Source organism: Fistularia commersonii, chromosome 5 (assembly GCF_037954325.1).
Source record: "Fistularia commersonii isolate RoL2024-O1a breed Wild chromosome 5, RoL_Fcom_v1.0, whole genome shotgun sequence".
NCBI lineage: Eukaryota > Metazoa > Chordata > Actinopteri > Syngnathiformes > Fistulariidae > Fistularia > Fistularia commersonii.
The window spans coordinates 9,594,116-9,616,711 of record NC_141288.1 but is presented as its reverse complement, the minus strand read 5'-3'; the positions used below and the strand labels follow the sequence as shown (position 1 = coordinate 9,616,711).

Sequence of the window (22,596 nt, the reverse complement as noted above, 5' to 3'; positions counted from 1 at the left end):
GGGCCATCATTGTTCATTCTATACTGAATTTCAGTTTTGACAGATGACTCATTAACGTCAGTCCAGCTGTCCTCCCTCTCCTTTCATTTCTACAATATAGCCAGATGGTTATCTTTATAGTTTTTTTTTCCAACACCATCATGCCAAATAAGTGACATAAATTCAAAGTTACGAGTATTTTGCGCCAAATGGGTATCACAAAAAAATTACATTACAGCTTTCTCTGTTTCATTGAAGACAAAACCACCCTACCCTTGACTGTAAGTCTCCGTGCTAAGACAATGCTTTATTACTATAAATGAACTGCTTTATAGCCAGAGAAAAAGGTTCTTGAGGCGTACTAGTCAGACTTTTTTTGGATTTTGTTATTACCTGTGTGTGGTGCGGGGGGGCATAAGAGAAGGAAATCCTCAGCTGTGGGGAGGATACGAGGAGTGGCACTGTGGCAGAAGGCTACTGATGATCTGCAAGAGACTGAAACTGTTAGATGGACACAAGACACTTACTGTATACGCTGTCCATTCCTGGCTTACCAAAAAAAAAAGAAGCATTTCTATCTAAAGAATTTGTGTGTGTATGTTGTTGTGGGAGAGTAATTGTAAATTCACAAAATACAACAACATTTTTCATGGATATTTACAGTATATATTAACATAACAATGTACAGTTAAAGCTTTCAAATACTCAGTATGTACACATGCATATAAAGTCATTAAGCAAAGAGGCAATGGAAACATTCGGGTGTGTGACATTGATGGAAATGTGAATGGAACAGTGGGATATTATTAACTCACAGGTGCTGCTTGAAGGATGCTAGTACAGAACTCCTGGGATTATGCTTGGTGTTTGTTTGAGATGGCGGAGTATTGCAAGGTTATACCGCATCTGCAAATTGGTGTTTTTGTCACACAGACATTTCTCAGAGGCAAAGTCACTCAGAAGGCAGAAGGTGATTGTGTAATTCTAATAACAGTTTGCAGGGTTTAAATACACAAGCCCAGCTAAGCAATGCTAGACTAGTAAATTAACCTGCAATATTGGCTTGCAAGTGGATATATGCAATAGTACTTGCAGTTTGTGAACAGGAAGAAAGGGATGCAATGCTATTTTGGTCCGTGAGACAAAAAGGGACTTTGGTCCTTTACCCCACTGATAGAGCTGTTTGAGGAGGCCTCAGAAAAGAGTGTTCCAGTATCTGAGCATACCAAGACCAACATCTGGTGATCCAGCAAAAAAAATTTGGCACACAATTATGCACTTAATATAAAGTTGGCAGTGAACTCAAAGTGTTTGCAGTTAACTGGTAAGATTAAATGCTAAACATTTATTTATCTGTTGGATTTTTTTTTTTGTTTGAAGTCATTTTTCTCATAATAAGGGCATGATTCCTGCTTTCCTGCTTCAATGACCACAGTAACATGCAAAGTACAATGTTATTCCAATTAGATGATATACTGTAATCTATTTGCTATTAAATTTATAAGAAAAAAGTGTGCTGCTTTGAAATTTGAAATCAGTCTCTCCCAGGGTGATCATAAAACAGATGCAAATATACATGAATCAAACACATCCCATTGATCTTACAATTTTTAGCATCGCTTCCTAAGGATTAGATTGAACATTTTGACCAAAAGTCCATCTTTATGGTTGTCTATGAAATGTCTGCATGGCAAAAACCTATTTCTTTGTCTTTTTGAAAACCCACATGGGTTTATGGCACTGCAGTACCAACATAACAGCATGTAGAAATTCAGTCAGATTTCTAAATCCCACAATGCAAAGTTTTGGAAATCTGAAAAGCCATGGACTGAATACGCATGTTACAGTAGACAACTTACATTCTGGTTCAGAACAAATGTAACCGTCAATACTTACCTAATACACTCTTTATCCTGTCATAATATCACAGCCTGTGACCTGTCCATCTAAAACCCCGAGTTGGCAGAGGTTGTAAAACCACTGCCATCAGGTTAGATTCTTGAGCAGCATATAAAATGAATCCAAGGTACCATGGGGCAGAAATCATTTGACAAGTCCTCTCCTGCTGGTTTAATTTATTGAATTTTAGCATAGGAGTAGGTGGCTGGTGAATTGGATGTTATATTCAGCTCATCATCATGATGAGTTCTGTATGCCTTTCGTAAAGGGTGGGGCAGCGTAGGGCAGGGTGGGAGCGGGTGTATCACAGAGAGGAGGTCAGGCAGGTTTCCATCAAAATTACATCAACAAAAGTCTGCTTTTGTTTTTCATTTCAAAAACAATAGGGCAAATAAGTATACACATAAAAAAAATGTATTAAAAATGAGGAGGCAATCAAGCGCACAAAATATTTGATCTCGACTAAATTATAGTCATTCAAAGCCTAACAATGTTTTTTTTGCTACATGCCATATGCCACTTTAAAAAATATAATTACAGCCATATAGCACCAATGACTTGAGACAAATCAATTAATAGAAAATGTACATCACGGCAACGATAACAGTTAGAGGATCTAATCGGCATGGTAGAAACTGAAGGTTCCTGTCAAATTGGTTTTTGCCCCATGTTGCATTCTAAAGGGATTTTGTTCAAACACATAATCTAAATTGTAACATAAAATGATGTTCTAAGCAAATACAAATGGAAAGGAAAGGAAGTATACAGTGGAGGTTAAATGGACTTAGGGAATTTTTTCTCTTGACAATGGCTGGATGAACCATTCTCAGATACTAGCAGGTTTTAATTTGAAGTTGTTTTAGATACCTAGCACAGCAATCCAGGCAAAAAATATGTATATACAAATAGCACTGTATAAGTTGTAAAGAAGAAAATTAAAGGCAGCTATACAGGAGAGCTTTGTCTCAACAAAAGTAAAATCAGACAGATTGTATAGACTTATATTAGGCAAAAACAGCACAGCCAGATCCTAAGTACCCCAAGTAAGTGTGCTGAATTGGTAGGATTTCACATTAGTATTATCGTTATGAATGGTTTGTTGACTGAACGTCAAACCGGCCATTCATTCACATGAAATAAACATTAATAGACCCCCCCACACACACACACACACACACACACACACACCTGCCGTGCTTTAAGCCATTTGTCTGAATCAAAGATATTAAAGGTATACTTCAAGAAGGTTGAAATAATGTTACCCTATGGAGCCATAAATAATCTAACATAACATATGAAATTTGATTGCCAGGGTTCCCTCTGAATTTAAAATGAAAGTAATTTTATACTGAACAAAGATTTTCGTTGGATATTTTGTCATAAAGTTCTGTCTAACATAACTACATCCATTCTACTGAACATCAGATGGAAAAAAACATTTCTAAAAGGCACTCAATTACAGCAACAAGATATGTTTGACCAACAAAATTAGCTTTATCTCTCAAATGGGACAAGGTCTTTATCTGTTTCCAAGATCAGCCAATACTCTATAGCAAACAATATATCAGATCATCTGGTTTAGAATACTATGTGTGTGTGTACCCATGCAGTTGAGATACAATCAAGTACTTGATATGAACTAAAATCACTAACTAGAGCTAGTCACTAGTGTTCTTTTTAAACCTGTGGTTCAATTCTGTCAAAAGTGGACACTTCTGGTTACAACACAGCAATATGGCCCATTTGCACCAGTGCAGATTGTTGTTTTGTAGAAATCCACGAGGAGTTCATGATTTTGCTCAGCTAGCTGACACATACAACAGCCTCTACTCTGAACTCACTTCTGTACACGACAGCCATCATTATGTGACATGTAAAACATACTCTGATTTTTATAAGATGAGGCTGACTGGTCCTTTTTCTCTCAGCCAAGTGCACTTTTAGCTGATCTGATATCCGAGCCAAAACTATGAAAAAATTGCTAATATTATCCGATCGTCCTCTATCGTGGCTGAATGAGGTGTGTCATGTTCCCTGAGTTTGGTGCAGTGCCATGTCCAAACCTGAATAAACAGAATACATTCGCTCCCATGTGGTCAGATAAACCTCTGCAGATGGCTTCAGAGGCACAAGCGGCTGCTACATTAAAGTATCAGTAGAACTGAAGAAGGTCATGATGGAGGTCAGTCATTTACCTTTCCCTACAGTGTTTTAATGTTGGAATATCATAGTAATTGTTTCTCTCATTTAAGGAAATCTGTAAGTTTCTCATCCTGTCTTATCTGATCATTGTATAGTCTTACAGTAACAATGACTTGGTATGGTCCACACTCATAGCAAAACATACGAGATCCTGTTAATAATTTCACTTGTAACCCAAAATGAACTTTTTCAAAATGTCCTCTGAGATAGCATGAAATCACCCAAAAGCACTCTCAATTGCAGGACGTAATTGAAAAGCTGTCCTGATTTATCTGGTGACCACATAGCATCTGAGGCCGCAGCAGACTAAATAGTCTGTTGTTGAAATCCTTTTGACTGAAATTTGCTTTTCTGTTATAAATGTATAAAATAGCAAGCGCTAACTCAGGGAAGTACTAATTCATGGTACTCCTTTGATCCTTCATGTCATTTGTTTATTCTCTGCCGTGACCTTTTATACATCCTGCACCTCTATCAAACGTTTTTTTTATTTGTTTTGGTTTGTTTTCTGACTTTCTTTTTCTTATTTCAGTTAAAAGCTGTGGGTGTCTGCAGCCGACCTGTGAGCATGCATAGCTAAGTATATGGCAACCACAGGGTGGTACAAGTGATTGAAGAAAATGAATAATTGCTACAATAAGGTTAGGCTAAACACTGCAAGTAATGATGAATGAGTGAGTGCTTTTTGAATAACAGTTAAGTTGATGCCCCTCCCCAGTTGTTTTATCATATGAAATGTGTTTATATCTGTGCAAAAATTTGAAGAGTGGGATCAAAGCTGAGTAACAAAAGAGGCTAGGATGCTTCAAATAACTTTTTTTTTCCCAACAACCACCTTCATCTTTGTGACACCAGCGGGTGGAGATACATCTGATGAAGTTGTCACTTCCCAGCTGTCACTTCTCAAGACGACAGTCCATTTTCCAAATAATACAAAGCTTGGCTGTGGATATGACGTTGTGTTCAGACAAAACACAGAATGATGTGCGTTCCAAAAAAAGTTGAAAATGTTTAGTTATGAATGATCCTAAATATTTTCGGTGTTAGGATTCTCATGATGTCAGAAATAGAAAATATTATTGACCTTTCTTCAAAATAATTTCTTTTTTTTATCGTTTTCTTGCAAGACAACTGGTGAATGCAAAGTTTTGCATGATTTTTATCCATGTGTCGCAATATCCATTGCACTTTTTTTCGTTGTAGTTGCTGTGAAAAAAAATAAGAAAGGTATATCAGTCATGAAACATTCATGAGTGATACAAAAATGGAATTTGTGTTTGGTCTGAACACAACATCAGTGTTTTCAAGGTTCTTCTTCACAAAACAACATGGGTCAGATTCAAACTTTTTACAGTTCATTTAAAGCACACTGAACCCTAAGTATCAAATTGCCACATCAAAAAAAAAGAAGCTTGCACTGAAAGACAATTGGTATACAGTGGTTGTGTATACAATCTATGGTTCACTATCTTTTTAAACAAAGTGGATATTACACAGTATGTAGAAGGTTTTGCATGTGAATTACCAATTTTCCCATCAAAATCTGATGTTCTGGTGTTTTCACCAACTCATCCATCTGAGGTCTCAATCTGAAGAATCTAAAGGCTAAAAACAGCCAATGAAAAGTCCTATCAATGTCCTCGAGTTGACCAGTCAGCAGTCACAGAACTAAAGGAAGGTGGGGCCGCTTGTGCTCCTTTATGTCAAATCCCTGAGCATAGTCACTGAACATTCAGAATCCACTGGCTGAGGCTTAGGCACAGGAAAACAGGAAACGGGAAGCAGGAAACCACTCTGCTCCTCTCTGTGAGCCCTCATTCTTTTCGGCGACAAAAAGAGCAGGAGGATGGAAGTTGCAGTTTTATTGTCTGTAGGGTAGCTCAGTGGGAAAAGCCTCCTAAAGGCTGGTGGTAACGGTTAGAGGGGTTCAGTGCCGGGGCCGGTATGAGCTGTAGTATCTGGGGTAGAGTGGGGTGTAGTGTGTGGAGTGGCCATAGGAAGTGGAGGTGCCAGAAGAGCTGTGGTAAGAGGTTGTGGGGGAAAAAGCAGGAGAGGAGCTGTAGTAGGTGGAGGGAGGAGGGGAGTGGGTGGAGGAATAAGGGTAGGCTGAAGAAGCGTGCATGACGGAGGATCTAGCTAGTGTGGACAAGGGACGAGTTCGAGGAGAGGGGCTCCACACGGGTCGCCTAAGCCCAAGAAAGGAGGATCTGTAGGGGGAAGAGGGGGCAGATACTGGCTGGACAGATCTTGCGGCAGGGGTGTTTGTCAGAGGGGGGGGTTGAGAGTCTGAAGCGGAGTCTCTGGAGGTCCCCGTGCTACAGGGTGGAGTGGGAGTGAGGTTGACGCTAAAACTGTGGGTATCAACCATGAACGTCCGCACACCTTGGGTCCATTGGGATGGAGAAGACCTCAGAGGGGTTGAGGGCGGGGTCTTGGCTGAGGGAGAGGAAGGCGCTTCCAGAGATGGGGGGCTCTCTGGTCCCGCCAATGATACAATCACAGGTGACGATGGACTGCATGTTGGTGCGTGCGAGGTAGGGGAGGTGAGAGCTGAGACCAGCGCAGCTGCTGCCGCTGATGGACTAAGGGGTGCAGACAAATCCTCAGAAATGACTGCTGTTGGACTAGCAAGGCTGGAAGGGATGACACTACCAGAAGCCACAGCTGTAGGCGAGCCCGGGGCAAGAATGGAGGAAGAAGCCGGGGGACTTACTTTGGGGGTTCTGGTCTTCCCACGGGACAGCCTGCTCCCTCGGGTACGATGTGTCTGTTCTTGATCAAAGGCCAAGTCCTCCAGGCGCTGGGTTAGAGCGAGTTTTTGCTGAATAGCCATCCTCAGGAGGGAATTCAACGTCTTCTTCTCATCCTCAGCTGCAGCCAGCTGCCTCTGCATCTCATCCAGCTGGGTCAAATATTCATCACATCTGGAGAGAAGCAAATGTGGAAAATGCAATGTAAAATCACAAGTGTGAGTACCTCAAAAAAAGAATCCCCTGAAAAGATAATTTGAGTCCCAAGTTCTCTCCTCCTGTCTCTGACCTGGTAGCAAACATTGCCCGGAGAGAGGAGAAAGTGGCAGCATCCTCCTTCAGGGCCTTTAGCTCATTCCTCAGCTTCGTCATGGTATCAGTGACCATGGACTTCTCTGCCTCATACTTGCTCTTCAGATTGGCAAGAGCCACCTCTGCAGTCTAGGTCAGCACACACATACATTTAGAGTTACCGGTAGATATAATTCACATCATCATGAGATTTATGGAGGAAAGACTTGACTACTGTCTGACTGCCTGTCTTTTCCCCCCACCTGTTTGTTAGCCTTGAGCACTAGTCGAAGGGTGGCTATCTGCTCTCTCTTGGTGCTGAGGAGAGACATGAGTTTCATGATTTCCTCCATGCAGCTCTCCTTGTCTTTGTCAAGAAGAGGAGCCAGTTCCCTGGCGGCAGCTCTCTGTCTGGACAGCTGCAGAGACCTGTCCACTGCCCGCTGGAGGTGCTTTACCTGGAGAAAGAACAGCAAGGGGAGTGGGCAAGAAAATAAGAGAGCATAATCCCTTCAAAAAGGAAATATAATAAGCTTGGAACTGACACGCTGAGGCTGTGAAGTAATCAGTCCTAAGGAGGAAACACATTTTGAGGAAAAGAGAAGATGAGATAAAGGAAAGTAAAGGAAGAAGGAAAAGAGTGATTACATTAATCCTAAAAAGCAGGGAATTAAAAGTGGACCAACAATTTTAAAGGTGTTAACTTTTTGAAATAAGGGGTAATGAAATATCACGTAGAGCAGGGGTGGGCAATTATTTCGGCAAGCGGGCCACATTTTATATTTAAGTTCTATATCATGTAAATTGAACAATATAAAAACTGTCATTTAAATATTTAAAGTTTTCGGCATTTTATTTCAACTTAATCATTAATGATCATATAAATGCACCGGCATTATTTTGAATGCTATCATCCATACAAAATCAAACAAAAGGAAAAATATAGGGAGTTTCTGAATTTATCATTGATTGAAAATATTTGTTAAAAATATTCAAAGAAAATTGTTTGGCGGGCCGGATGTGGCCCGCGGGCCGTAAAGTGCCCAGGTCTGACGTAGAGCGTGAACAAGTTGGAAACCGCGTTAAATGAGAGGATATAAGTTGCAGGAAAGGGCGATGAAAGAGAAAAAAGTCGAAGAGTGACTCATTTTCAGTACCTGGTCTCTGATGATGGAATTGAGGTTGTAGATGTTCATGGGCTCCCTTCGCAGCTCACCATGGGGCTCCAGGGCAGGCGATGATGATGATGAAGAGGACGAAGAGGCACTGATGCTGGGTGAGCAGACCGGAGGTGTGCAGGACGGCAGGCTCTGCTCAGACTGAGCCTGGAGATCCCCCTCCTTGTCCTCCCTCCCTCTCTCCCGAGATAGGGGCTCTTTGGATGGAGACTCCGAGGGGCTCCGTGACTCCCCGGAAGTTGAGGTTGTTGAGGTGACAGTAGCCAGCCTCCTGGCGAGGCGTGGCGTGAGGAGAACTTTGCTGTTGTCTGAAGACATGGCTTTGAGACTGGCACAAAGGCCCCTGAGCCCCCTGCCCTGTCTACGATAAAAACAACAAAATGCCTGTGAGTATTTCAGCCTGTAAGAGCAGCAAAATTCAATTACCTGTGAACATTTTCCAGTTCTGAGAAATAATTCGATATTGTGTATATATCCAAAATAGAGAAACACTGATTCATACAAAATTTGCATTTCAAGATGCATGGGGCCCTAAACCCAATGAAAATGAACAAAAGAAAATGTATTTTCCAACTATACTGCTCAAAAAAATAAAGGGAACACTTGAACAACACAATGTAACTCCAAGTCAATCACACTTCTGTGAAATCATAGTGTCCACTCAGGAAGCAACACAGATTCATTTTGACTTGTTTTAAGGACATTACATCAAAGTTGGATCAGCCTGGAGTTTGTTTTTACACTTTAATTTTGAGTGTGATTCCTAATCAGACCTCCATGGTTGATACATTTGATTTCCATTGATCATTTTTGTGTGATTTTGTTGTCAGCACATTCAACTGTGTAAAGAGCAAAGTATTTCATAAGAAGATTTCATTCATTTAGATCTAGGATGTGTTTTTTAAGAGTTCCCTTTATTTTTTTGAGCAGTGTAGTTACCTCCGCCCCAAACACTCTTTTGACTGGTTACTAGTGAATGAATGCTTTACAGATAATAAGAACACCTGAGGTACCTGTAGTAGTCCAACATGACACGGTTTGGTGTCTCATTGTTACACAGACAGACATGATGGTAGAGCGTGGCGAGCTCCTCACTCAGTGTCACCAGTTCATCCTGCACTGCATTCAATGCACCCTGGCTCTCGCTGGCTGCGGACTGAGCTGCCTGCAACTCAGCCTCCAAGCTGGAAGTCTAACAGGAGAGGAAATAGTCCTTATGTATTTTTTTCACTGACGGTTAATGTGCAAAAAGTCAGATATTTTGATCCTGGACCACTTTGCATTTTTAAGTTTACATGCAGCTATTAATAATTCAGCCATTTTATAAACGTTTTTTTATTGGTGAGTCGTCCAGGCTTTTATGCGGTTTACTGCACTTGTTGATAAATCTCATTTTGAAAGCCTTTAAACTTAATTTCTTGAAGCCTTTTCACCCACCAAAGGGCTTTTTTCATAATTTCATCCAGTGAAGAAGGCACATAAGGTAGTCTATTGTTACGGTTTAAATGAAGCAACGGTCCAACAAAATTGTATGAATAGAATATTTATAACACAGTGGTAGTTTTAAAAGATGTCCTGCCACAATCACAAATTACTATAGTTTTCATCTGACACATTTTAATGAAATCAGGTTTGGTTTAACAACCTCTATGAATGGATTATAGGTGTGCAAGTGTATGTTGCATGTAAAAGGGTGTGTTATTTCAATTTTGCTGCTAAAGATCAATGACAACGCAATCACTTGGTCGCAAGTGTGATGCGTACCTTCTCCCGTCCCTCCCGGCAGTTCTTCTCTAGCAAGGCCACTTGCCTCTCCAGTTTTGCCAAATGAGTGCATGGTTTTTCCTGTGTTGCACCTCCCTCACACTGAGCCAGCCTGTCTCGCAAGGCTTTCAACTCTGACTTGAGCTCCACCACCTCCGTCACAGCCACTTGGTACTTGCACTGCAGGATTTCCAAACCTGGTGACTGGTATGTAAAAACCTGACTTTTGTTTCTTGTCCCACTCCTATCATCTTCATCTCCGTCTTCTTCTTCAGCCTCCTCATCTTTGTCCAACCCGATAGAGATATCGAGACGTCGCTGAGAGGAAACATTGTTTTGGTGAGACCCGCGTTGTAGGCGGCGGAGGGCACAGACTTTCTGGCTGAGGCGGAGGGCCTTCTCGTGTTGTTCACTCAGTGCCCCCTGGGTGTGTTGGAGCTGAGTTTGGGACTCCTGCAAGCTGGTCAACAGTGTGACTTTCTCATGTTCCACCTGAAGAGGGCAGCAGATTCATAAAAATGGACCATGAGATCATGAGCTCAGCTATTTCCCAAAGATCTTCAAATGATAAAGTTGCAAATTCAATTCTTGTAAATGGCTAGCTATTGACTATGTCAAGTGTAAGATGACAAGATGACAGACTTCTCTAACAATTCATGAATAATAACAGTGAAATGGATAGATACAAGAATGGGACTGGTTCCGCACCAAGTAACTGCAAGTAAAAACGTAAGCTCAAAAATTTAAATTTTTCTGGGTCAAGAAGTATAATTTCAAGCTTCAACAGGATCCAGTTGGGTATTGTATTTGATGTGACATGATTTATAATTGAATAACAATTATCAGAGGAAAGGGACAATTACAATTAGCGTATTAGAGGCAGATAGATAACTAAGTTGTCAAGTACAGCAAGCTGTGTACCAGAACCAAGGAGGCCAATGAAATACTTTAATCTTGGCTGTCTTCGAAGAACTGTGGTGTTCTGACTTTTGAGTTCATTAAAATACAGTACAGTGCAGATCAGGAAAGTTCATGTGCCTGTTGGTAGTCTTTACTGATCTTATTCCTCATCACTGTTCATTGGAGGTTATTTTCATGCAGTGAGCAACTGTATGTAAGTTATTGTTATTTAATGGTAGTAATGGAACAAAAAGTAGGCCTAATCTTCCCAACAGTACAGACAACGATATCATAAATTTGGCTTGCAACTAACTACTAATGAACAGCAGCAATGAAACATCTGGATAACTTGTGATTGCTTCCAAAGTTTTAGGGATGCCATTTTAAGCATGCAACCTGACCTAACCTTAGAGCTTGTTCAGTCAGTTAAATTACATGCAGATTTTATGTTTTGGTAGCATGGCAAAAACACCAAAAATCTAGGATTAGCCCCTTAGCTTTTTACATTACATTACATTGCATTTGGCAGACGCTTTTATCCAAAGCGACTTACAATAGAGACTTAGCTACATTATACATACACCTGTATAGCTTCAGGTGAGCAACCATTACCCAAAATTCTGATAAAAATAACTGAAAGACTTCTTCTTCTTCCTCTTCTTTCGGCTTTTCCCTTCAGGGGTCGCCACAGCTAATCAACATTCTCCATCTAACCCTATTCTCTGAATCCTCCTCTCTCACACCAGCTACCTTCATATCCTCTCTCACTATGTCCATAGATCTTCTTCAGCCTCTCTCACAAGTCCATAAATCATCTAAAAATAACTAAAAGACTCTACTAGAAAATTAAATATCATTAAAAAAATGTGCTAAAATTACATCTTTAAATCGTTAAATAGGTATTAAGGATGTACACGTTTTACTTCTGAAGTGTGTGTGTTTGTGGAGGGGGGGCTTTTTCATGGGGTACAAATTTGTATAAATGCAGGTCTGATTAGCAATCACGGCTGATTTCTTTTTTCCAGCAAACTTTGGGGAAAAGTTGCTGCAAAGAAAGGCAGAATCAGCAGAAATGTAGATTTATGAACACTGAAAAAGACAGGCTGGACAGCAGCAATAGATCCCATCAATCTACTTGAGATTGGTTGATAGTGTAGTGTGTCACCTATGACAAAAATAAGCTCTTCTTGGAGGCCAACCAATTGGAGAGCCAGCAGAGAGCATGGATGGATGAGGTTACATATATAAGAGAAATATCCAGAAATGCCGACACACAGAGAGAGAGAGAGAGAGAGAGAGAGAGAGAGAGAGAGAGAGAGAGAGAGAGAGGAAGGGAGGGAGGGAGAGAGAGAGAGAGGTATAGATTGATGTAATGCACTACACAAAAAAAAAATAGTGTGACTGTATGGAGGAAGACAGATGGAGAAAGCGAGAGACAGTGTTGAAAACATTGTTGTTTTATAGTGTAGAGAAGAGAAGTTTAAATTAATCTAAAGTTTTTATTTTTTACCAGGATTGCAATGTTGTCTGATGAAGTAAGTTGCAGTCTGACAAGGCCTCTACTGATTTTGGCAGTACTTAAGCCAAAATGTTTATTTTCTTTTTTGTATATTATCTAAATGTCCCTTTGTCAAAATAAGATGGCTCACCTCCAACTTTTATTTCCAGCACTTGATCCATGGCTCATCCTATTTTGTTATTTTGTTGATGCACTGATTTAAGACAATTCAATGAATCTGCTGGGCGCTAATGGCCAAACAAAACAAGCCATTCTAGTCAACAGATTCCATATGCTTTGTCGTATTTGATATGCGCAGTGATTTTTTTATCCCATACTCATATCTATCGTCACTTTAACCATAAATAGAGAAAAGAGGTCGGGGCCTGTAAAATAGCAGCCTGTGCATGCCAGTGTGATTAGAAGAATTTAATTGTATTTCGCTGTCTCACTGTTGGGACACTGAAATCAGATGATAGTCATAAATCTGTATCCACCAAGGAAGGCTCCACAACATCATTAGTGTTTAACCCCTATCTATGAAGCAATCAACCATCTCAGAATTGTTCTAGGATAGAATCTCAAAAGACAGAATTTTTGTCTGTGTTGATGTGATTTCAGCGTCTAATCAAACAGACCGTAAGCAACTGTTGCCGTAGCTTCTGGATCTCGGTCAGATTCATCTCGCTGAATAGGTCAGACGTCGCGCCGACCTCTTTGCGACCAGAACTGGAGCTCAGGTTTTCTCCATTCGAACCTGGTGTCGACCCCGCACTGCTGCCTTGGAGGTGGCCATTACACCTGAGTGGAGAGAATTAAATAATGTTTAAAATCCAGCATGTTTCAACGTACTGAGAGGAAAAAATTGTTCATGATGGAAGAAATAAAACTTCATTATCTAGTTTTCATTATCTAGTTTTCCAAATAGGATACAACACGAGCACAAGAAACCACAGAAAGATTAATAATATTGATATCAAAATATTTTCTTTTGAAAAAGAGTAGATAGCATAAGGGTATAAAAACAGGTGGCTACTCGCCAAATTATAATTTGTTCATTGAAACATGTTATCATGCCATTCTAATAATTAAAGGCTTGTTTGAATGGAAATATCACAGAAGACACAGTATTGTTCATGTATTACTGTTGACAAGCTGCCATTAACCATTTCGACGTCTGAGATTGATTATTTTCAAATTTGGTTATCAAATTTCCCTTCATTATGGACAAGAATCCAGATCCCTGGCATTAATTACACCTGATTTCAAAATAATAGCCTAAACACAGTCTAAATGTTAAATGAATGAACACTTCACGTATTAAAATGCAACCTTTTGTTGAACAATTTTTTTTTTTTTTTTAAAGAATGTCATGTCAAAGATTACAACTAGAGCTTTTAATATTTTTGCTTTTGTGTTCCACAGTATTTGTTGCGGTGAGATAACTATACAGGTGGAGAAATATATAAGCCCAGCATCTTTCATCCTTTATATGAATCTTAAAGAGAACAGCAGTAGTTGGAGTATAACGTCTTGTGGAAATTCCTGATGCAGTAGAACAGGTTCTGCAGACTGTGTGCTTTTTTTCATGTTTAGATAAAATAGATAGCTGCACTAAAATACCTCCAGCTGAGAAAATGAGATGGACTGGATTCATTTTGGAGGACTAGATTTATTAGTTGAAATCTCAAATTAGCTTCCCATTGTTTTATTTTCCAGGGCCTTTATCACTAAATTTTCAGTGGTAACTTCAGTAATATGACAAAGGGACATTGGCCCAGCTACGGCTCAGTCAGTTGAGCAGTTATCACTCCTCTCAGAGAGTTGGCAGTTCGATTCCCGGTTCCTTCTGTCTGCATGCCAAAATGTTGGGCAAGACACTAAACCCCAATTTGCCTCTGATGACCTTGTTAGCACCATGCAAGGCAGCATTGTTGTGAATGGGTCAATGCTGTCTAGTGTAAGAGTACTAACGCCCTGAAAGTTGAGACCGTTTACCATTGTCTCCCTCTCTCATAATTGAGTTGACTATTTATAAGTGTTATTTTTAGCGTAATTTTATTTTAGTGTAATTTTTTTCCTTCGGACTATTCCATTTATTAGAATAGAATCAAGTTTGACCAAGATCAACAGTAAATGTTAAAATGAGGTGGTAAGAATATAATATGACAACTTTGATTAATTTTATCAATCTACTGAAAATATCTGGCCTTTATCTCAACCTTCATTTGATTCAACACCTGACTTTCAGATGGACAGTTAACTAATTTTGAAAAATTTTATGGGAAAAATTTTAAATGTTAAAATGCAGCATGTTCCCTCATAACAGAAGAGAAATTACTTCATCGTGTAAGAAATCAAGCTGTTGTCAAACATTATCTACTTTTCCTAATCGTATACGAGGGCACAAGAAACCAGAGATATAAACCATGCTGACAAAGATTTTACTCTCCAAAATAGTAGAAATTGCAAGAGTATAAGATAGTTGGATATTAATTCAATAATTAATTTTTGAAGCATAGCATGTTATCATGTTATCATTCTAATAATTAAAGGCTTCTAAACAGGCATGCCACCAAACACACAGTATTGTTTCTGTATTACTGTTTAAAAGCCATCAGTAGTCATCTTGCCATTCAAGATTTTTTTTTTTTATTGAACTTATTTGATAATCGCTAAAAATCTATATCAGAAATGAACAACTCTTGAACTGAACAGTAGATTTGTTTGAAATGTGGCGCTCTCGTCTATGTTTAAATTGACTGACTCAAACCAAATGTTGATATTTTTTCTTTCTCTGAGTCTCATGACTGGACAATTGGTCAACTGTTTTCACAGTTTCCAGGAAAATATCAAACTTTCACACATAGCTTCATGTCAAATAGAAATAAAATCACTGTGGAATAATGGCTGATTCTTCATAATCTCACACTAACTCCAGTGTCTAGAACAGGCATCTGATTTTGTACAGCAGTGGCACACCTGGCTTGGTCTTCTGTGCTTGGGGAGAGCAGGGTGGTGGGCGTGGCACTGCCGCTGGCAGGAGCGGAGGTGAACATCAGGTGAGCACTGCCTGTATAGGCTATATCACACATGTTGAAGTGGTTGACTAGCTCCCGTCGCAAATGCTTCTTCTGCTCACGCTCGCTCTTCAAGGACTCCAGTGCCTCCTCCAAATGGGCATCAGAGATTTCCTTCAGGCGCAGTGCATCCATCAGCTGACTGTTGAGGAGCTCCGTCTCCTCCTCCATGACCTTGATCTCATGCTTCAAGCCTTCATACTCCACCTGAGTTGGAGGGATGGAAGGATAACAAGATCGGTCAGGTGATATTAAAAGACTGGCTGGTCTGATATGACTGAAGATTAGAATAAAATAAGTTTTTCTTCATAAATCAATATCTTTAAAGATTTGAGACCATTTAAAAGATTATACCACTATATAGGGGAGAAGAACACAAAGTCATTCACGTGGTAATGTAATGTGTCATTGATACTATTATATCATCATTACCATTATATTATCAATTATGATTGATACAAATCTGATTAACAAATATCCTCATGTCTTCTTTTCCCATCTATGTGATTTACATGCTGTTGGCACACAATGTGTTATTAACAGTAGTGAATAGCCCGGTCACTTTTTACTTTCCGACTTACCTCTCAAGATGCACTACTTTGTGCAAAATTATACTACTGTACACCTATTTTGACATATTGTACATCAATTATACAGGAAAATCGTTGTTGTAAATAGTGTCTTAATTGGAAAATCTGGCCTTTACTATTCAAAGCTACAACCAAGTCACAGCTCATTCTGGACAGGCGAGGGTTGATTAAAGTTAAATACATATTGACACATTGATCTATCGATGTGTTTACAACCTCAGCCATTTAAATCTTCAGATGGCTAGAATGAAACTACAAATGGCTGGCTTATTCTTAACTAAAGAAATTCATTAAAGAATTAATGCTGAAACATATGAGAGAAAGTTAAGTGAAAAAAAAAATCAAAACTGAGTTGTACTTTAGCCAAAACAGCCAACAAAATGTTCGTCCAACCAAGTGCACTCAGATTTCGTTTTGGTGGTTTGACCAACACAACAGCTGCTGAAAGCCGGAGGGAAGCTGGGATTTCCCTTGCCTATAAATTTACCAATTGAATACAAAACTGAAAATTCAAGTTTATCCTGCATTTGAGGTCAAGTCCACAAGGGTCTTTAGCATTTGTACCTGATTCTGTTTGAGTGTTGACACAAGCTTCTGCAGAGAGATGTTTTCCTCCTCCAACTCTGTGTAGTCCTGCAGTAGCCGAGACTCTCGAAACTTGCACTCTCTGATTTCCTCTCGCATCCGGCTGCGCTGCAGCTCCAACATCTCATTGCCCTGCTGAGACAAAGGAGACATAATATGACAACACCAAGCTCACTACATCAGATCTGGGCTAAAAAAGAAGTTCATAATTCTTTTATTTAAGAAAATGTAGCTTTAAATATCCCAACATTGTCATTTAAACCAAGTGCTATTCTTCCTCTACAACTTACAAATTCCTTCTTGTACATTCAAATGCATGTATTTAACTGAATCAGCTAGTGGGGAAACCTCTTCAATTCAGCACTGTATTCTGGGTGTGATGCTCTCAGTACTTAGCCAGAGGGAAATTCTTTGGCTTACAAAGGCTTCTTATTTGAAAATGAATGTGTTTATGAGTCATTTCTCCTGCCAGTGAATGAATCAGTCTGAGAGGATGAAATTCTGAGGAAGGTGTGTTCAGAAGCAGAGAAAGAGAAGCAAAGCGAAGCGAAGAGGAAAGGCAGGAGTCTCGAACTGAGAGTAGGGACTTTGAATATTGGAACTATGACAGGAAAAGGCAGGCAGTTGGTCAACATGATGCAGAAACGGAAAGTGGATATACTGCGTGTCAAGGAGACCAGGTGGAAAGGTAGTAAGGCCAGAAGCTTAGGAGCAGCAATTAAGTTGTACTATCATGGTATTGACAAGAAGAGAAATAGAGTAAGAGTTAGGTTGAAGGAGGAGTTTGTTAGGAATGTTCTGGAGGTCAAAACTGGAAATTGAAGGTGTGATGCTCAATGTTGCTGGTTGCTATGCCCCGGAGGTGGGATGTGAGTTTGAGGAGAAGTTCTGGAATGAGCTAGATAAAGTGATGGAGAATATCCCCAGAGATGAGAGTAGTAATTGGTGCAAACAACAATGGGCATGTTGGTGCAGGGAATTGAGGGGATGAAGAGGTGATGGGCAGATCTGGTATGCAGGCTGGCAACGCAGAGGGACAGATGGTGGGAGATTTTGCAAAAAGGATGAAAATGGCTGTAGTGAACACTTTTTTCCGGAAAAGACAGAAACATAAGGTAACTTATAAGAGCGGAAGTAGGAGTACAAAGGTAGAATATATCATGTATAGACGAGGTAACTTGAAAGAGATCAGTGACTGCAAAGTAGTTGTAGGTGAGAGCGTAGCCAGACAGCATAGGATGGTGGTTTGTAGGATAACTCTGGTGACAAGGAAGATTATGAGGTCAAAGGTAGAGCAGAGGAGAAAGTGGTGGAAGCCGAAAAGGGAGGAGTATTGTATGGTTTTCAGGGAGGAGTTGAGAAAGGCTCTGGGTGGTCAGGGAGCGATTCCAGATGATTGGACAACTACAGCTAGTGCCATCAGGGAGACAGGTAGGAGAGTACTTGATGTGTCATTTAGAAGGAAAGTTGACAAGGAGACTTGTTGGTGGAATGAGGAAGTGCAGGAGTATATACAGAGGCAAAGGCAAAACAAAGGGTGTACGGCGACCTGGATGCTCGGTTGGACAGTAAGGAGGGAGAGAATGATCTATACAGGTTGGCAAAACAGGGAGATGATGATGGAAACGATGTACAACCAGCGATTAAGGATAGAGAGGGAAATGTATTGACGGATGCAAAAAGAGTGATTGGACAATTGATGACTGTGGAGAATGAAAGAGAGGCAAAGTGACTATTGCAGACCACAAAGTAGCACAGATTAGTGGTTTGAAGTGAGGAAGGCATTAAAAACGATGAACAGGGGAAAGCCAGTTGGTCCTGATGATATAGGAGAGGCAGGCCAGAGTTTCTGACTCGATTATTCAACAGGATCTTAGAGAGGGAGAAGATGCCTGAGGGATGGAGACGAAGTGTGATGGTCCCCATTTTTAAGAATAAGGGGGGGGTGCAGAATTGCGGCGCCAAAGAGGGATAAAGTTGATGAGCCATACAATGAAGTTATGGGAAAGAGTAGTGGAAACTAGACCAAGAGCAGAAGTCAGCATTTGTGAACAGCAGTATGGCTTCATGCCTAGGAAGAGTACTACAGATGCTGTATTTGCTTTGAGAATGCTAATAGAGAAGTACAGAGGCCAGAAAGCACTGCATTGTGTTTTTGTAGACCTAGAAAAAGTATATGACAGGGTGCCAAGACAGGAACTCTGGTATTGTATGAGGAAATCTGGAGTGGCAGAGAAGTATGTTAGACTGGTGCAGTACATGTATGTTAGCTGTGAGACAGTTATGCGGTGTGCTGTAGGGTAACAGAGAAGTTCAAGGTGGAGGTGTGACTCCAGCTCTGAGCCCCTTCTTGTTTGCAGTGGTGATGGACAGGCTGACAGATGAGGTTAGACAGGAATCTCCATGGACCATGTTTGCAGATGACATTGTGATTGGTAGTAAGAGCAGAAAACATGTTGAGGAAAATCTAGAGAGGTGGAGGTATGCGCTGGAAAGGAGGGGAATGAAATGAGTGGCAGTGAGACAGAGTATATGTGTGAATGAGAGGAACTCGGGTCAACAGTCCAGAGCGATGGACAGTGTGGAAAAAAGGTGAAGAGACAGGTTCAAGCAGGTTCGAATGGTTGGAGGGTGAAAGGGGTACTATGCGATAGCAGACTATCAGCCAGAATGAAATGAAAGGGGTACAAGATGGTGGTGAGACCACCGATGCTGTTAGGACTAGAAACAGTTACAGTGATGGAAAGACAGGAAGCAGAGCAAGAGATTGCAGAGATGAAGATGCTATGGTTCTCTTTGGGAGTGACCAGAATGGATAGGATCAAGAATGAGTCTGTAAGAGGAACAGCACATGTTACATGTTTTGGAGAGAAGATAAGAGAAGCCAGACTGAGATGGTTCGGTCATGTGCAGAGGAGGGATAGTTCAGTGAATATACTGGAAGACGGATGCTGGAATTTGAGCTGCCAGGCAAGAGGTCTCTAGGAAGACCAAAGAGAATATACTGATGGATTTAGTGAGAGAGGATATGAAGGTAGTTGGTGTGAGAGAGGAGAATACAGAGAATAGGGTTGGATGGAGAAGGTTGATTCGCTGTGGCGACCCCTGAAGGGAAAAGCCGAAAAGAGTAGATGACGAAGAAGAGGAAGAAGAAGAAGAAAAGAGTAAATTTGTCTAATATCTAAATAATATTTAACCTCGTAGAACCTCATTTCAACTGGCCTCATTTCAAATAATGAGACAGACTATCTGAACGAATAACTTAAGTGCTGTATTCAGATAGATTAAAACTGTGAAATGTGACAAAAACGTGTAGTGAAAAAAGAGCAGCCCAATTATTATGCTTGTGCCACACGGAAGAGAGATTGGAAAAGCAGACTCATTAGCAAACCATTTGTATCTTTCAGGTCTTACTGTAATCTCATGAGCTGATTATTTTAGAGTGGACATTGATCTCAGCAGTGACGGACTCCAAAATGTACAAAGGGGGAAATCATTTGCAAATCCTATTTATTTCCAATTGAAATTGCAACCCTGAGGAGGATGAGCAGTAGACAATGGATGGATGGACCTTTGTGGAGAGTTTGCATGCTCTCCTCTTGTCTTCGTGGGTTTCCTAGGTGTTCTCCATTTTCCTCCCACAGTCCAAAAACATGTGGCAGTTAATGGGAAAAAATTGGGAAAATTGCACAGATGTGCGAATGAGAGAGTGAATGGTTGTCTGTCTGTTTATGTGGCCCTACAATTGACTGGTTTGACCCCACCTCTCACCCAATGGCAGCTGGGATAGGATCTCCTGTAACCCTGGATAGGATAAGCATTAGACAATGGGTGGATGAACCTTACTGTGCTGAGTTTGCATGTTCTCCCCGCGTCTGGGTGGGTTTCCTTTGAGTCTCCAGTTTCCTCCCACAGTCCAAAAACAAACAGCAAGGTAATTGGAAAAGTTGGGAGAAATGCCCAGATGTGCAAATGAGAGAGTGAATGGTTGTATATGTGGCCCTGCGACTGGTGACCAGTCCAGGGTGTAGCCCCGATGGCAGCTGGATCGGCCCCAGCATTCCCCGCGACGCTGAGTAGGATAGGCAGTAGTCAATGGATGGATTGAATGTGATGTTACTGGTAGGAAAAAAAAAGATCAATCATACAGTTGTGGCTGCAATGTTACTGCTGCCACTGAATGACATGGTTTCATCCTCATATGGTTAGAAATATGGCACAGGTCTTTCCTTGGTTCTGACTTGATAAAGCCCTCAAATCATTTGTTGTGAAAGTTGTCCCTCTAGACTCAATCTTGGTGCCTGATTTACTTTGACGGTAATTCTCAAACTGCAAAAGGAGTTCCATTCCTCCTTATGTGCACATCACCAATGTTCCCTCGAAGCTGCACAACTGCGCAATTGCGCACTGCTCGCACACTCCCAGCGCAAATGAATTAGATGTACAGGACTGTCTCAGAAAATTAGACTATTGTGATTAAGTTCTTTACTTCTGGAATGCAATTACAAAAACAAAAATGTCATACATTCTGGATTCATTACAAAGCAACTGAAATATTGCAAGCCTTTTATTATTTTAATTTTGCTGATTATGGCTTACATCTTAAGAAAACTCAAAAATCCTACCTCAAAATATCAGAATATCATGAAAAAGTAATTGTTGTTTTTTAATTGCATTACAGAAGATAAAGAACTTTATCACAGTATTCTAATTTTCTGAGACTGTCCTGTATAACCTTTTTTTCTGTACCATTTTGCTATGTAACTCTGAGAGTGACAGTTGTCCAGCCAATCATACGATACGATGCAATTACACTGCGCAGCCAATCACGACATTGACAGTACTTGCGCATGTGCTCTGCCCATACACACTATATGACAATAATAACAGTGTGGCAGAGTTAAGTGACGCTAATGCTAATATGCTAACCCCTTATCATGGCGAAACAAGGGGGCAGAGAATGTGATACGTCCAATCACCAAACCAAAGTAAAAAAGAAATGCGGTTCTTTTAAGCTGGAATGGCTGTCGGACTACGTACAAATAGATAAAGCAGTGAAACTGGGTGAGATTTTTTTCCTTTTTGAGCGAGAAGTAGTTAGCAAGTTTTCTGATGGAAAAATATGAACTAAATGGAAGCTGGACTACCTCAAGCGACACATTCAGCAGAAAAGTCATATGAATGCTTATTATAGGAAGACTCAAGATGGGAAAAGGCATTGGTACATTGTTGCAGGAGAGCAGAAACTACCAGGAGAAAAAGAACGGACTGTCACACAAAAAAAAAATCTGACCCTGAGCAAGTTCTCATTGACAAAATTTTACTTGCCATCAAAATGAATGCATCAATGCTGTCAGTACAACAAATCCACGATCACATGGCAAAGTATGTGAGTGTACCAGAAAGCTGGGGAAGCAAAAACTATACCTTTGAATTTGTCAATCAATGAGATAGTGGTGTGTGGCCACAGCATGCACATCTAATGTTGCTGGCAGTGGTACTCAGTTTGCTCAGGGAGGTTGTCTGTATGCCCAGACATATGAAAAATTAGCGGGAACATGGCATATCACCATCTCAAGCTGGAATTTGAAAGCAAAAGACTGAAATCAAGGCTCTAAAATTTTGATTCTTTGATTTACAGGACAACTTGAATTTCGGTACCCTCTTAAAATAATCGCCAAAGTCATTTTTTTACAATTTTTTTTTTTTTTGCCAAAATCATCTCCTCATGATGCTGACCACCTCTGGCAAAATTGCCTACATCCTCAGTTAAACAGACTGTGCTATTCTACCCCTTTAGTAGAAATTGCCTATGTCAAGAGTGTATCAAATGGTTCAGTTTTTTATGTTTCCTGAAAAATCTGAAAAAATGACTTAGGT

General features: G+C 40.4%; 1 protein-coding gene across 2 annotated transcripts in view; it reads right to left on the bottom strand.

The window, feature by feature from the left end:
• LOC147234019 (protein bicaudal D homolog 1-like) overlaps positions 1-22,596 on the bottom strand; it is a 60,678-nt gene that overhangs the window by 5,854 nt on the left and 32,228 nt on the right. The window contains exons 3-12 of one of the 2 annotated variants that reach the window (XM_086146748.1): positions 16,696-16,848; positions 15,444-15,748; positions 13,100-13,262; positions 10,064-10,555; positions 9,313-9,491; positions 8,279-8,660; positions 7,385-7,579; positions 7,120-7,271; positions 6,794-7,004; positions 373-464 (exon numbers count right to left, since the gene is read on the bottom strand). In XM_086146748.1, the coding sequence (XP_086002874.1) occupies positions 411-464; positions 6,794-7,004; positions 7,120-7,271; positions 7,385-7,579; positions 8,279-8,660; positions 9,313-9,491; positions 10,064-10,555; positions 13,100-13,262; positions 15,444-15,748; positions 16,696-16,848 (2,286 nt within the window). In that variant the 3' untranslated portion in view covers positions 373-410. Of the gene's footprint in view, positions 1-372; positions 465-582; positions 7,005-7,119; positions 7,272-7,384; positions 7,580-8,278; positions 8,661-9,312; positions 9,492-10,063; positions 10,556-13,099; positions 13,263-15,443; positions 15,749-16,695; positions 16,849-22,596 lie in introns of those variants that run through there. The other variant, XM_086146747.1, reaches the window with a different exon arrangement.